The 15,574-nt window shown below is 38.6% G+C and overlaps 2 protein-coding genes across 2 annotated transcripts in view; both read left to right on the top strand.

The window, feature by feature from the left end:
- Positions 1-4,315: 4,315 nt before the first annotated feature.
- On the top strand, positions 4,316-6,302 carry LOC120904368 (trypsin-4-like). Its single transcript, XM_040314285.1, has 2 exons — positions 4,316-4,575; positions 4,680-6,302. Exons 1-2 carry the CDS (start codon positions 4,358-4,360, stop codon positions 5,236-5,238), a joined length of 777 nt encoding a protein of 258 aa, XP_040170219.1. The 5' UTR covers positions 4,316-4,357; the 3' UTR covers positions 5,239-6,302.
- Positions 6,303-8,768: 2,466 nt separating this feature from the next.
- The window catches only part of LOC120902774 (protein sax-3), a 46,711-nt gene continuing 39,905 nt past the window's right edge, over positions 8,769-15,574 (top strand). The window contains exons 1-2 of the mRNA XM_040311773.1: positions 8,769-9,039; positions 10,360-10,861. Coding sequence (XP_040167707.1) covers positions 10,645-10,861 — 217 coding nt within the window. The 5' untranslated portion in view covers positions 8,769-9,039; positions 10,360-10,644. The remainder of the gene's footprint in view (positions 9,040-10,359; positions 10,862-15,574) is intronic.

Below are 15,574 nucleotides of genomic sequence, written 5' to 3'. Positions count from 1 at the left end.
GATATCAGTAGCCACCAGAGGACAAGAATATGTTTTTTTCTTCCACAGTTCTTTCACTAGAGGTGAGCTTAATAATTGCGAGAACTCATCAACATATTAAACCTGTTTAAAAAAAGGCAAGTAGGGTAAGTGTACCAATTATGGCTATAATATGTCATCAAGATACCGATTTTACCGATGTAGCCTACAATGTGTAGAAAACGAGAGTATTTTTTATTTTGACTAAATGTTTAGCGAAACAATAGAAAATTCCGATTAAAAATTGCATCTCAAGTTACCAATTATGGCTATAGTGTTCCTAGCAATTCGCCATTGCTGTACCAATTGTGGTTGTAAGCCAAAACTCGTGGAAATTTACACCAAAAATTACTTTGTGACATTGTTTTAACTGAAATCAAGTAATAATAAGTTCACTGCACCAATATAAGTATGTAACCACCATACCAATACGTAAAATTAACATTTTAAAATATCAATTTTCTGTCATTGGTTGTATTGATATCCACGCACAATTAATCGCACAATTGATGAGACTAATCCTAAAAAAATACTTTCGTACACCTTTCTGATGACACCGTACTAGGACACACACCTGACAATCCTTCATATCACCTGGAAGCTATACCGAAGCCGAAGCTACCGTTTCAGCGCGATACGAAGAGGAGCACAAATCAGGGAGTCTGTTTAAATTTGTTTAAATGAAGAATCGTAGATATTGTTCAACTATCTTCTGACCAAGATACTTCTGGCCAAGACTAGCACTAACTATCGATCAGGGAAGAACAAGAGCGCATTTGGCAATAAGGCGACACGAGTGGCTTCAGATTTCGCCTTCTTCGTATGAAAGTCATTCAATGCTGTATCATTTTAATGAAACTGATTCGATTTCATTTTACTGACTATTCCACTGATTACTGATTCGAACACTTTACAAGCAAATGATGCTTAAAACACAAAATAACACCTTATATTGCGAAAATTACAACGAGAAACCCCGATTTGATCACTTGTAAACTACGCACTACGACCAAAACTACAGTTGTCAACAAAGCATCCATAGCATACTGCGATATTTGGTACACCGAAGGATAATTGTACCAATTATGGACGTACAGAAAAAAGGCATATTTTCGATAAAATTTTGATGGAGTTTAGTGTGTAGTCGTTAAATACTTAATATTTTGCACCAAAATGATGATTTTGAGATAAAATCATGGTTAGGTGCTTGAAAATCGCTAATATTCTACGGTGCTGCTCTTAGCAAAATGGTAAGAGATACCAAAAATCTTGGCTACACATTTTAAAAGGGTGATATTTAACAAACGGAAGAGACCAGCATGGAACTAATGGAGCACAAATGTGTTAAAATGTTCATAATTGAAATGAAAAAATCCTTCCGTGGTTTTAGAATGCAAATAGACTGTTTTAGAGCAAAAATAGTGTTCGTTATAGCCATAATTGGTGCTATAGCCACAATTGGTACACTTACCCTAGTTGTCAAATTAGATCCACAAGCGTGTGAACGATTGAAATTAAAAACCAGTTCAAACAGTTTAATATGGTTCTCAAATGTGTTGTCACATCATTGGATTAGTTAAAGATTGATGAATTATTTAATAATTACTTTTTTGCTGTATTTGTGAGAAGTGTCCATATTTCCCGTAAGCTGTAATCATTGGATGGTTATCGCTAGCGGAAGAATAAACGCTCGCTTCTGAAAACACAATTGGTAAAAGATCACTCGATTCTATACAAAACATCTTTTCATCCATGTCTAAACCATTCATAAGACAGTGTGTCGTGCAATGAGTGAACAATGTAACATTACACTTTAAATTTTAGTGAGACCCTGTAACGGTTATTGTGCCAAAAGTGGAGAAACATATTGAGGAGCTCTTTTTTAATTAATGTTTATCATTATTAAAGTAAGCAGAGCAGTGCTGAAAAAATCCATACTTGCCATTTGTGAACAGTTATTGCGTCAAGGTAGAATTATAGGCTTGCCGGTTGGTACATCATATTATTCCTTGATACATCCTTCGTTGATAGGAATCGGTACTATGCACAAAGCACATGATGGTATTTTCACGTGAACGTAGAAAAGTGCTAGGTGTTTATCATAAATTGACACTCTGGATGCCTTCCCTATTCCCAAAGTTTCATCGTCATGAGAAAAAAGAAAAGAGCGGTCTTGTTCCTGAAGCTTAGAAACATTGTACCAAGCGACCATATTTCCTTGGTGGCTTCTTCACATTTTGCTCATTCATTTAAGGCATTAGCGCCGCACGTTGCTATCACAATAATCAGAAGCGACAACATCGTGAAGCATATTACTTATCAGCTATTTAACATCAGTTCATGAAGCGCCCTTCGCAGCGTTGGCTCGTCTCGCATAACGCTTCGCTTGATGTTTAGTCAGTAGGAAAGGTGGGCCCGGTGGTGATGTTTAGCTTTCGAGCGCGATGAATTGGTTTCGATCGGAGGACATTGAAAAGATTCCAGTCGCTGCCAAGACTAAAGGTTCTTTATTTTTAATCCTTCTCTGTAACCATCCCGTCAGCCATCATCAGTGACATTGCGCTTCATACCGATCTCGTCCCGTCAGGGTTTGTCTTGCCCCATGAGTTGGTGCGCCCGACCCTTCCTGGTTCTCTTTTTAGTGATGCTATATAGTAAGCACATTCCCGGCTCTTACTGCCCTACTGGGGACTGGTACCCCTCGACAGGAGTGAATATGGCATGAACGGGTCGTTTACGGGGTATCGTGGGTTGAGGCCTGTGTTGTGAGTTTAGCTTGACGGAGTGTAAAATAAATTAAAGCCCCCGACCACCTTCGGTTCGGCCGTAGCAAACGACCACAGGATCAAAGAGCTCAGCATGAAATCGGAAGGTTAAATGGTTTCCCTGTGGAGGTTGTCGTGGAATGTTTTTCTAGCTTTTTCTATACGGTTATAGGAAGGCAATCGGGATTGACGAATAAAGTGCGTGGCAGGTAGGAGTGATGTTTTGGGATAAACGACAAAATGGATTCCTTTGATTTCGTTTAATTGGACCATGAAAATCGCGGTGACCCTTGTAAACTATACCTACTATAATAGTCATTTGCATGGTGAATGAACGGCAATATGGTCGGTTTTAGCTGTTAGGTCTGTTTGTGAATCGTTTTTAACCTTTTTTCAGTATAGGGCAAAACACGATCTATGTGTCACTATTTAAAAAATATACATTATGTGTTAGTAAATTCCGTACACTTACGATTGTGTTTGTGTTTGCATCTAAAACACTAGTTGTTTCTTTATTAAATTATTCCATGGCCAATTATAAAATTCAATTAAATTATTCTTAAAACAAAATTATGCACTGAGAATGTTTTATTATGAGATACTATTAATAATTGATTTAGCAAACATTTTAGTAAACAACATCAAATTGTGCGTGATACGCTGTTAATGCGGACCGCGAAGAAAACGTTTGGTGTTTATTGAATTTTAAGTTTCCAGCAAATATATAACTAATTGTCGTGTAATTTTGCTTGAATTGGCCATCAAATAAATGGTTTTGTAAAATTTGGACTGATGTTTTATCATCTTGCATCTTGCATCTTGCAGGATTTATAAGACTCGACCAAACATGACTTTATTTTGCATTTGACATTTAATAAGTTATATTTAGAAAACCGTGTATCTCCAAATCCATCAACAACATTTACCGTATATCCCGATGACAATATGTACACATATTTGGATTTCATTTTATAACTCAACCGTTGTTTGTAATAATAATCAACCATCTGCAATTCTCTTTGTTGTATAAGAAATCGAACATTTGCCATCCAAATTGACTTGTTCTTGTGTTCGCCTGGAAAGAAACCTCAAATGAACCAAACATTTCACATGTCTCAAAATACACACACACCCATAAGGCGTATGAACAATTATAACGACTGTAGTGCAGAATAAAACTATTGAATAATAAACTAAATTATATTAAATAAACAGATGCAATGTGACGGTCTCTAAGTACAGTCCTCAACTCGTACGACTTAGCAACAAGCCCGTCATGGGTTCAAGCCCTATCCTATCCTGCTACGGTAATAAATAAGTAACTGAAAGCCAAGCCCATTAGTGGTACATGCAGGCCTTGACCGACAACGGTTGTTGAGCCAAAGAAGAAGAACAAGAAGAATAGATGATAGATGATGATGAGATACAAGATAATGGCTATATAATACATTCTTATCAAATATATTTTCAAGTGTTTGTTCTATCAGCACTCTTTAAAACAGTTCAATGACTAGGAATTCACTTCATTTTAAAGTTTCACTTCAACCCTGTGGGTCTTGCAAACAGAAAAAAGAATGTTCGAAATGCTAAAGCTACTTATATTTTTGTGCAGTGCTTTGTCAATTTCAGAATGTGTTAAAAATAGAAATAAAACATACAGAATTGTCGGTGGCCATGTAGTAGACATTGAATTGCATCCGTACCAAGTGTCTGTACGTGAATTGAACGAGCACATTTGTGGTGGATCGATAATTACCAATCGATGGGTATTAACAGCAGGTCATTGCGTAGAGTAAGTTCCTTCAATTGAACTTGAAAGTTTATCATGACCGGAATGATTTTCCGAATATTCGGGACAACATATTGACGATTTCTATTCGATCAACACTATTGCAGTGATACCATAGCTGCTTACATGAACGTGCGTGTTGGATCTGCGTTTTACGCAAAAGGTGGAACGATACATCCTGTGGACTCAGTGACCACACATCCAGACCATGTTCCGTATAGCTGGTTAGCGGACTTTGCTTTGCTGCATTTGAAACATGCGATAGTATTTTCTACAATCGCACAACCGATCGCTCTAGCCTTTCGCCTGGATAATGCTTTGAGCGATCGAGAATGTGTTGTCACCGGCTGGGGACGCACTCTAAACGAAGAAGAAAGCTTTGATAAGCTACGGGCGGTCCAGATCCCGTTGGTTTCGCGAGTACTGTGTAATGCTACATACGAAGGAAAGATCGATCAAACTATGATATGTGCGGGTGACTTTGTTGATGGCGGCAAAGGCAGTTGTGCGTATGATTCTGGAGGCCCACTGGTCTGTGGCGATATGCAAGTTGGAATCGTGTCCTGGGGTAAAGGGTGTGCGATGCCCGGATATCCGGATGTATATAGTAGTGTTTTATACGCAAGAGCGTGGATCAACAGCATAGTACACAATTCCATTGAATGAATCAATCTGTTTTTAGTTTCTTAATTTGCTACTGTTTCATTAGCTTTTGTTTTGTGGCAATTTATGTTTTGTTGTATCCACAGTTTGGCTTAACGTAGAATGAGAACATTTTCATCCACGTATAGAGCGAAGTGTGATTCAAAATCTTATTAGAACTTTTTTTTCTTAGAGATTTTAAAGATTTCACGTGATTTTTATGTATCCAGAAGGAATGGCCTGGCCGGCAATGGCTATCGAACGTGATATTTATATTGTGAAAGTGTAACATGAATACAAATATTTAGATCAAACTTAGAAAATACACGGTTTGAAGAATTTTGATGAGCGGATTTGATTTTTAGTTTATTATCGGTATCGTTTAGTGGTCGTTAAAACAAAACAGTCGTAAAAATGGCTTAAAATGTAGTTTTAACTTGACACAAATTTAAGGTCAATTTGGAAACATAAATGGCTTATTGTAAGCATGAGTAAATTAATCCTCTTTCTGGAAAAAACAACTCTAATATCGTCTAAAATTAGCCTTGATTATCCGCTAAATTAAGAACCCTAGTTAGCATATAATACTGCCAATGGTACAAGTGACAGCAGAGATGACATGCAAATTTGGTCGCGCGATGCCCGTCATGCCAGGATAGCGAAAAGCCCTTAAACGGCTAATAGCAAACGAGGATAAACGCTACCAAAATAGCTTCGGCACATGAGACCGGAAGCTGCGTTCTATTCGATTGCATTCCGAAGGGTGGTTGTCAGTGTTGTCTGGTCGGTTGATTTTTCGAATCATGCAACCAAACTCGGCCCTTCCGGTCGTTTGCGTTTAATGTTTCAACCGTCATGTTCTGTCGCGTATTGTGTTGTTGCGTGTTCGACAACATCATTCGGGTCAGTTTCGTGTTTTGTCATGTCAAGCGATCGGAAACACGCATTGGTAGTGTCGTGGACTAGTTCGCTACCAAAACTGAAATACGATACCAATACTATCAATATCGGGGAATAATAGAACAAACAAACATTTCTATAAATAAGCATTTGCTTTTTTGATAATATAAAATATTGTGTTGAACTGATGTACCGAAATATATTTTGATCGTTTAAATGATGTTGATGATGTGATTAATTGTGTTATAATGCAATACAATAAATGAAAACAGTATAGTACTTCACACGGTCAAATATTATTTTTTTCAGTTCATGTATTTCTTACAAAAATGACCAGCAGCTCTTGACGCTTTGGCGGTAAGGTAATCTTTAACCTCTTAAATTTCATCATTCCGACGCATTCGTTGTAGAGCAAAAAAGGTTAAACTTCCTATAACCAAACTTTTTAACCTTCGTTCAGGACGAATCTTTGTTGAATGTTTCTTCGTCGGTAAGTTTTTGTACGGAGCTATAAATCAAGGATGAGCCTTGGATCCTTTCACGCTCCCAGGAGCGTAAGCCGGAACGTTCTGTCCTACGTGGGACTACCTTCATGGGGTGAATCTATTTTATGGGCAGTTTGAAGAGGGCAAAAGTTTAGAAATATTTCATATAGTTTGCGTGATGCGAAGGGCATTGCGCAATATTCGAAATCAGATCGATGAAAATGGGTTTCGGTAGCGAATAGCAAACCAAAACCGTGACAAGCGTGACTTCCGACGCTTCTAGGCTAGGTGTTTTACCTCCTTTACCTCAATGTTTACCATTATGCAAATTATCAGAGAACTTGTTCCGGCGAGGAATCCAATCGTCCAACCGGGCTGGCAATGGAGACCACACACTAGTGACAACAACAGTACAGGATTTTGATTTCAGCTTCAGAAGCAATTTCTAACCTGAACCTGGTGATTTTGGGGAAAGGTTAAAACGAAAATGCAAATCAAAACTATAAATTCAATTCAGGTAAACGATCATTCGGTTTGTGTGAAAGTACATTCTAAATAGTTTAACGAAGGTCCATAACCATGTTTGATGGACAATATCGATTCGAATTATCAAATGTTGTGGATAGCAGTTTGATTTAAAGTTAAACGAGTTTCAATTAATGTAAAATGCGCGTTGGCTGTTTTTGTGTCTTTACTGTTACCATTTGATGTTGAATATTGCTTTTCATAAAAAAATAATGTGAATAATGTGAACATATTGGATGTGATATACACAAAAACTAAAAACAAACAAAATACGTTTAGAGCTGATAACGATGAGCAAATACAGATTTCGAGGTGCGCTATGTAAACTATGCGTATGCGAAATCCGAACGGATAGTATCCGAGGACAAGGTTTCAGGCCGACACATTGCGCTAGCCTCAACCACGCTATCGGAATAAGAAAATGTGATGAAGCAAACTGCAAGCAATCAATTATTCACGGAGAGTTGTGGATTATGGAACCAGGAAGCATAAAAAATGTATGCTTTCCAAGCAGTCTGACTGACAGGAGGGTTTACTGTTCTTATCATCCGCACACTGGCAGCAAGTATTGCTTGTGTGTAGATTGTAAAAGATTGGAAGATAGTTTACATGTATGTGTTGGGTTGGACTATGCATTACACAGTCGCGTAGTGCACACCGCCTCGCATGATGGTACAATTTGTGCCCTGTCTTCTCATCTTTTCGGGATGGCACTTTCTTCACCTGGGGCGGTGAGTCAACAAATGACACGGCTTGGCAACTTTCGTCTGTCGTGAGTTTTGCGATTACTTACAGGTCGTAGAATTGGGGTCGTGTGTAAGGCTGTAGCAGTGTACTGGAAAAGTAATCCGTTAGCCTGAAATGCGAAAAAACCCTGCAAAAACAGGTTTTTAAAGATGTGCAAATCCTCCAGCTGATGTTGCTTTAGCTAATGTTTTTGTTTACAAATATGTAGCTTGTTCAAATACATGAATGAACAACTCTGCAATAGAATTAATCATAATACTTCAATTGTAAAATTTAGTTTCAGTTAGTAATTTAAGTACAAATGTGTGCGGCGACTGTGGAAAAGTATACGTATATCTACTTTCTTAAAGTAATGTCAACATACATTAGCGTTCAAGGGTTAAGCCAAACAATAGAAAAGAAGGGAATTTTTCCTGGACACCCTCAGTCTGCACTGGATTGGAAAATATCCTTTCATCTGTTGTTTTCAAACGGCGGATTCGGCATACACTGCGCAGACTCGAATCGACTCGTATTTATCATTCCTAGTCAGTGAGCGCAGAGAATAGGAAGGACGAACAGAGAAGAGCAATACAGATTGAGTAAGAGTGAGAGAGAGAGAGTGCTCGGGTGCCTGCCAAAACAACGCATATCGTGAGAGATAGAGAAGATAGCAAAACAAAAATCCTTCAACATTCGTGCACCATCATCACTACTACATACCTATGGATAGGTAGCGCGGTGCCCAGACGTAGCCACAGGACGAATGAACGAAATTTTCCACCGGCGGAGTCCTTCGCTGCTTGTGGGGTGGCTCCATCAGAGAGCCGAGAGAATGTTTGGCCTTGCGTTCGGGAGGGTTGGATCCCTAGTATGGAGGTTGTTTTTTGATTTTCTCTGTAGTATCCTGAAGTACGAAGTTGCGCTCGACTGATGGTGGTAGGAATTTTCACCTTTCGGTATCGCACATTAGTCGAGTACAGTGAGTAGCTTGGTATGCACGGGACGGCTCGTCGTTGCTGTTGCTTGCAGCACGTCACGCGATTTTACCGGTACGGGTGTTTTCACGGCGACAGTCAAATGGAACGTTAAATTCGATCACCATCTTTGTTGTAAGCAGGGTGTAATTTGTTGAGCCATTTTCGTTTAGAAAAAGTGCTTTCTTTGGTAGAAAGAGCAGCGTGAAAAAGTGAGTGATCGCAACGAAATGTTTTGAAAAGCAAATTTAATTATAATGCTCCCTCACGATCGAAATGAATTAATATTTAAATTGTGTTTCTGTTCAACGATGAATCGAATTGAATCATTTAAACGGTGAAAGAGAAATTAAGTAAATGAAAACCGAATTGTGGTGTTTTGGAATTCAAAAGCAAACAAGAAAAGAAAATCATCTCGAAATGGAAAAGGAGTACACGGTACGTCGAAATGTAAAGCTATCGAGAAAGCCCACTTCATGAAATACAACAGCAACACAACAAAAAAAAATCCGAAACGCACTGCAAGGAATAAAATGAGCCGTGAAAGTCCCGGCGGAAATTGTGAAGCTGGCAAAGGCAAATGCAAAAAGTGATTAGCAGTGGTTCTTTAAGTGAGTGTTTGGGCATTCTTTATCAGCAGTGTGCACAATGAATGGAGGAAACGAGGAAAACGAGCGCACCAGCAAAACAGGACAAACCCAACTGGGCATACCATTGTTTGCAGCAGTAGATTCGAATACTGGAACGAATATGAGTAAATGTGTGCGACTGTGTGTGGGAGAAGGAAGTGAAATTTGATTAATTGAGTGTGATTTTCTTTCTGGTGCTATGGTTCCAACTTTCCCGAGCGCAGATTTAGCAGAGGGTGGCCAAATTTTTACTTTTCGGACCATTTCCGGCGCGGATGGTTCGAAAGGTTTGTTTTTCTTTTGAAATACCCATTTGGGAAAGGTGTGATAACGAGTGGATTGCAAGTTGTTGTTGTTGCTCAGGAGAGCAGGTTGCTGAAGTGATTTTAGGGGTTTTGTTTTCTCTGGTACTGGGAACAGGTAATGAATGGCGGAAGCGAAAGGAAAAAAGTCTTGCAAATCAGGATAGCTTCTGGAAACGTTTCTTGAGGCAAAAGCACCGGAAATGGGTCAGTTATAACGGTAGATCCAGTGATATCGAGCACCTAAGGAAATTCTTGAGTATATTGTGCTGTATGAAAATAGAATTAATTGTAATGTATTAGCTGCGTGGTGTGTTTTTCAGTAAGAAAATGCAGCTTTAAATAATTCCACGAAATACTGAATATATGTGAACATAGTTCAGTGTGTATTTGTCTTTTCGATCTAGTTTATTGTGATTAAAAGCTTTATTTAATGCATTGATAATTGAATTATAATTTCTCTTAATGCAATGATATCTATTAAACCTTTTATGGGTGAGTGCTCTGAAACGATCATATATAACTTCTTATAGTGGTTAAATAAGGTATGAAAGCGCATAATATACATGGTGTTACATTTCATGTCATTTCATGATTCAAGACGAATATAGTCTTTGTGATTAGCTAGTTGAAGCAATATGAAGTAAACGTGTAACGCAGGGCAATTATGTGAAAAACGTACGTGTGGAGTACAAGAATTTGTTTTCAGCTCGCCCTTATAACGACCGAAAGTATGAATTATTTGGTAAATTAATTGTATAAAAGAAGAAAAGAGTTAAACAAAATTGTGTGAGTGTGTGGTGATTGAAATTAATGTCCAATGGAATATTGGCACGAAGCCCAGGCGTAAGGGTGAAGAATTCATCTGCCTGGAAAGGAGTGGATTATGTGTACAGTTCGATGTTACACCGAACAAGCATTAATGCAAGGAAATAGAGGATACTGTGATTCGCAAACGATGAGGAAGATCGGCATTGAACCGTTTCACCATTGGCTAGCGCTTTTGCGAAAACGGAGATTTACCGACGGGATTGGCAAACGCGGCATAGGCACATTCACCACCATCGGACTTCAACTACTTCTGGTGTTGCATGCTGTCGAAGGTATATATTGTTCTGTATATATATGTTGTTTCCCTGAATTTGTAGTTGATAGTAATATTTGATGGATAATTTGAAAAAAATATTCTTTTAATGAGCAAAATAATCTGGCCTTCTTTCCTTTCTAAAACGTAGAGGAAAAAAAAATAATTCCAAACATGAAACAGTGACTGGATAGTCTGTGGAACAGTGACTGGGTGATAGCTGGATAATCTTATTTTAGAAACTGAAATGGCCAAGAAACATCTAGAGTGGTTTGATTCCCTTCAGAGCCATTCCTATGTAGAAAGGATAGAATATTTCAGTCTCGCGATTTAAATATATCTCCTTCTTTTTGGCATAACGTCCTATACAGACATGCCGGCTTTCGAGTCTTATTCAGTCCCTCGTGAACTGATGGTCAGTCCTTGTTCTACGGGAGGACGGTCTATATGAGGTTCAGAGGCGAAAGAGACTCAAACCTGTGTTGGGGTTAGAGGTGGGACTAATCATCACCATTTTATACCCTAAGAGGTCCAAAACCCATTTAAGCCTGTAAACAACAACAACAACGGTGCATAAGAGGCTTGAACCCATGACGAGCATGGTATTGAATTGTACGAGTTTGCGACTACACCACAAGACTACCCCCAAGTTAGTCTGTTTGAGTTGGTCTGTTTGAGCAGTGGTCTCCAACCTGTGGTCCGTGGCATTAACAGACGAGGTCCGCGAAGGAAATTAAGTTTTGAAAAAGAAAAGCTTATTACTATACATGTCGTACATTTTTCCCACACAATCAGGACTAATTTTCAACGTGCATATCTAAAATAAGATTTAAATATACTTTTTATCAAATACATTAAATTAAGGTAAAAAAATGTAAGCCCTCAATAGATGTGGGCCGCGGCAAATGTATTTTAAAAGCCAAGTGGTCCGCGATCTAAAACAGGTTGGAGAGCACTGTGTTCGAGAATTGGCAAGACTGAAAAGAACAGCACGGCAAGAAGTAGATGGAGTAATATGAGATATCCTTGTTTGACGCTACAACTTTAGTCTGTCTAGCCATTGAATTTGCTTCAAAACACAATTATTCTTACATTATTATGTGTCACCACAATTTATCTATAGATCCATCCAAATTGCAAAATGCCCTGAAAATAATGTAAACTGGTTGTTATGAAAAAGTGTGAAATAAAAGTTGATGTTTCATGATACACTATTTTGACCCGCGAGGCAACATGGTCATATGTAAACAAAACGTGAAACGTCAAAATAGTGGGGTCCAGAATATGGTCCAGAACAACAGCGCTTAGGTAATGGTCTACGCTTTTGCGCAAACCTCGTGTAATCTTAATATTTTTCTTCCTATATCTTGAATAGCTTTTCAGGAAAGCTCTTAATTTTTTTTTAAAGATGTTTTATTAAAATAAAAATATTTTTTACACGTTTCAGACGACGAAATGTGATCTTTTACAGCTGTGCCTCTTAGCATAATTGGGTAAACAAATACTCCACTTGTTTAAATACTACACTACTTGTTGGAAAGCTTATTTTACGAATTATAAAAACTGCATCAATATGCTGCGAAATCTGTATTTTTCTTTGATATTGTTAATTATGGCTTATAAAATTTGTGTGGTGTTCATAGAACACTCCAATGATTACATTTTCAGGTTCGGAATTTATCCTAGATGTGAAATAATGTTTACAGATAGCATACATTTTTGCCCTGTTTACCCCTACTCACTAGTCAGTTCTGCGTTTAGGAGCTCGGTCTATACGGGACTCAAACCCATGCCGGGCATGTTCCTAAGACGTACTCTGACTAAAATTAATCGTTCTTCTTTGGACTCATTAGATAACGCACGTTGAAACCTATTAATTGCTTCCCAGCCCACCACGTTTATAATTTAGAACATTCCCCAGTCAACGATTGAATGTTCAAATAAAGTTAATTGTGTGCCAACTATCCCAGCGCTGGGAGTTATTCCCTGTAGTCATTTTACTGCGTACGAACAGAAGCTGTTACGCACAGGACTCGTTTTGTTTACTCTCCACTACAGTGTCGAAACAAACGGTACAATGTAACAATCTTAAAATTGTCAGCCTGCGTACGGCACTGTGTCACGTACACCTCCTCCCTTGTTTTTGATGACGGCCCCAAAAGCCCCCGAAGGTGGGCTGTAAATAAATTTGTGAGTGTCGGAAATTAATTCACATGTTCCTACTCAAACCTTCAGTTATTCTACAACAAAAGAAAAACAAACAGACTGAAATGGCAAAACATACAATAAATGGCTGTAAGAGAATGGTTGTGCCACAAGCAACGAATATTTTGGTTTGAAAGTTCGCTTCTAGGGAGCAAAACTGACCATCAGCACAAGTGGCTTAATGGTAACACTACCCGTTATTTGTTCTCAGTGGTGTGTGTGGGAAGAAAAAATCATGTTGCGAGGAAAGGTTACGTGCCCTCATCGTCTGGTAATAATTTTTGCCACTACAAACATTGCTCCCTTTCGGGTTACCCCTTAAACGTTTCGCAGATTGCATGGGCCCCGGGACGTGGGAAGCGCGTGATGGAATTAATTGGGTTGGCTGTTAGGTTGTGTTGACCTAAAACAGCAAAAAATGAAGGAGCAATGCGCGAACGGGACTGAGACCATGGCGTACAGCAGATCGGGTTTAGACAAACAGCCAACGCACTCTACGGAAAAGCTACAGGACACGGCTCCTTTTGCTTTGGTGGTAATGTCTAACCAACGTACAGTTGGCACGTTGCAATGTTAGGACATATTTTCGTCTATTATGACTGTTTATGTGATAGACTTAATGTTTCCTTCTTCCGGTACGGCAGACAAACGCCGCAGTTTCGGTATCGCGATGGTAGAGGACATTGGCTAAAATGGAAATGGAAGCAATAAAACATTGTCAAGCGCCAGGCAGGCTTCAAGATCAGCGGGAGTCCGATACAGGATATGAGTGTACTGTAAACTCACAGGAAGTCTCACAGCCAGAAATGAACAATGCCCGTTTGTTACAACGGAGCTCGAGCGTGATGTACATTTGTTTATTTCATTAGAATGTAATATTATGTAACGCTAGAAACAGGTCCTGCAAACAAGGTTGCTATTTACACTGAAATATTTTAATTTTATAGCTTCTCTAACTGCAACAAAAAAGCTGAACATTTGGACCAGTCCCACCACTGCTACTTCATTCATTTGAATAATTGTTTTGGAGTTTAATTTGAATCTATTTTAAATTCTATTCTGCTCCTTAAAAGTAGGCAGTCTGATTTCTCACAAAGCACCTGCAAATACTAATATTAAACACAATGTACACTGTATTTGTTACACGTGAATAACCAAGTAAATAGTACGTATTGATTTTTACCTAGCGGCGAATTGTTTGATTGAAGGTATGGCATACACTGAGGTGTCGGTGCTTCATTCTTTGCCATCAAAAATGTTTATACGCCCTGCAGGGGATGGTATTCGTTAAGAAAAACCCAAGGGTTTCCGGGCAATCGCTTGATGTTTTGATTGGGCTCCTCGCCGTTGTAAGTCTGCAGGCAACTAAAAGGAACAAAAAAGTCCTTAGCAGACATGCAAGTCTACTTCGCTTGCCTAATAAATGTGTTCGAACGGTAGAACAAGCTGACAGCCAAAGGCAGCAGTAAAGAAAACTTTGTTCACCAGGGAGGAAGGTGGTTTGAGTTAGACATCAAAACAACTTATCAGACATTGATTGACTCTAACGTTTTCTATGAAATGTTTCTGAATTCGTGCTGTCTGATAGTAATGAAGAGTGTACGAAACTAGTGCGTGGCAAAATATCCATCGCTATCGCCCATGAGACGAGAAGTAAGAAGTAAACACCCAGCCATTTACGCTACAATGGATGGTGCACTATTGTTCAAATTAGTTTTATCAAACTTTGTCTAGTGTGACTAAGGGTTGTTCGTTTTTTTCTTAATCATTACGGGTTTTTTCTTTCAATCGCTTTGGATGTTTATTTCGGTTCTCTACCGTTTGGATGTTTTTTCGACTCGGTAGTATTTTCTTACGAAGTTCACACATTTATTTCAATTAACCTATCAGAAAAAGTAGTTTTAGAAATGTTGCAACATTTGTTAGGTATAGATCTGCAACTATTGATATTATATATCAGATGTGTAACAATGTATCGATCGAGTATTTTTCAAGCTAAACATTTTCCCAAAGAAAATACAATGGACTCTCGCATAACGAGAGTGAAGCTCTTTAATCGAATGGTTTTTTGATATAATTTGTATGACAAGTAAAACAGATAGATCCAGTGCCAAAACAATGCCAAACCAACATATCATACGACACATTTTCAAATGGTATTAGCAATGGACCTACAAAACCCGGTGGTCATCCTACAAGCATGGTTCGGAGTTTGGAATCCATTCATTAGTGTTAAGACACAAATCTATCACCTTTATTTTTTATCTATATTTATTTATTTATTTATTTATTTCAGTCATACTTTGAAGAATGCAACGCGACATTCGATCCGAGCGAAAGATGATCCGCATCACTTGATCGGATCAATCATTCAATCGTTCGTTCTCTGCTAAACCTGCAAGTAATACCAAATCTGCAGTCAAAGAGAAATGAGAACGTCTCAGGACTCTACCAAGGTTTATTGGTTGTTTCCCAAAATGTGTGGCATGGTTCCCATAGTTTTTTAGCTCTATTTCGGCTCTCTAGA

This window comes from Anopheles arabiensis, chromosome 3 (genome assembly GCF_016920715.1).
Source record: "Anopheles arabiensis isolate DONGOLA chromosome 3, AaraD3, whole genome shotgun sequence".
Lineage (NCBI taxonomy): Eukaryota > Metazoa > Arthropoda > Insecta > Diptera > Culicidae > Anopheles > Anopheles arabiensis.
This window is presented reverse-complemented; position numbering and strand designations above follow the sequence as displayed.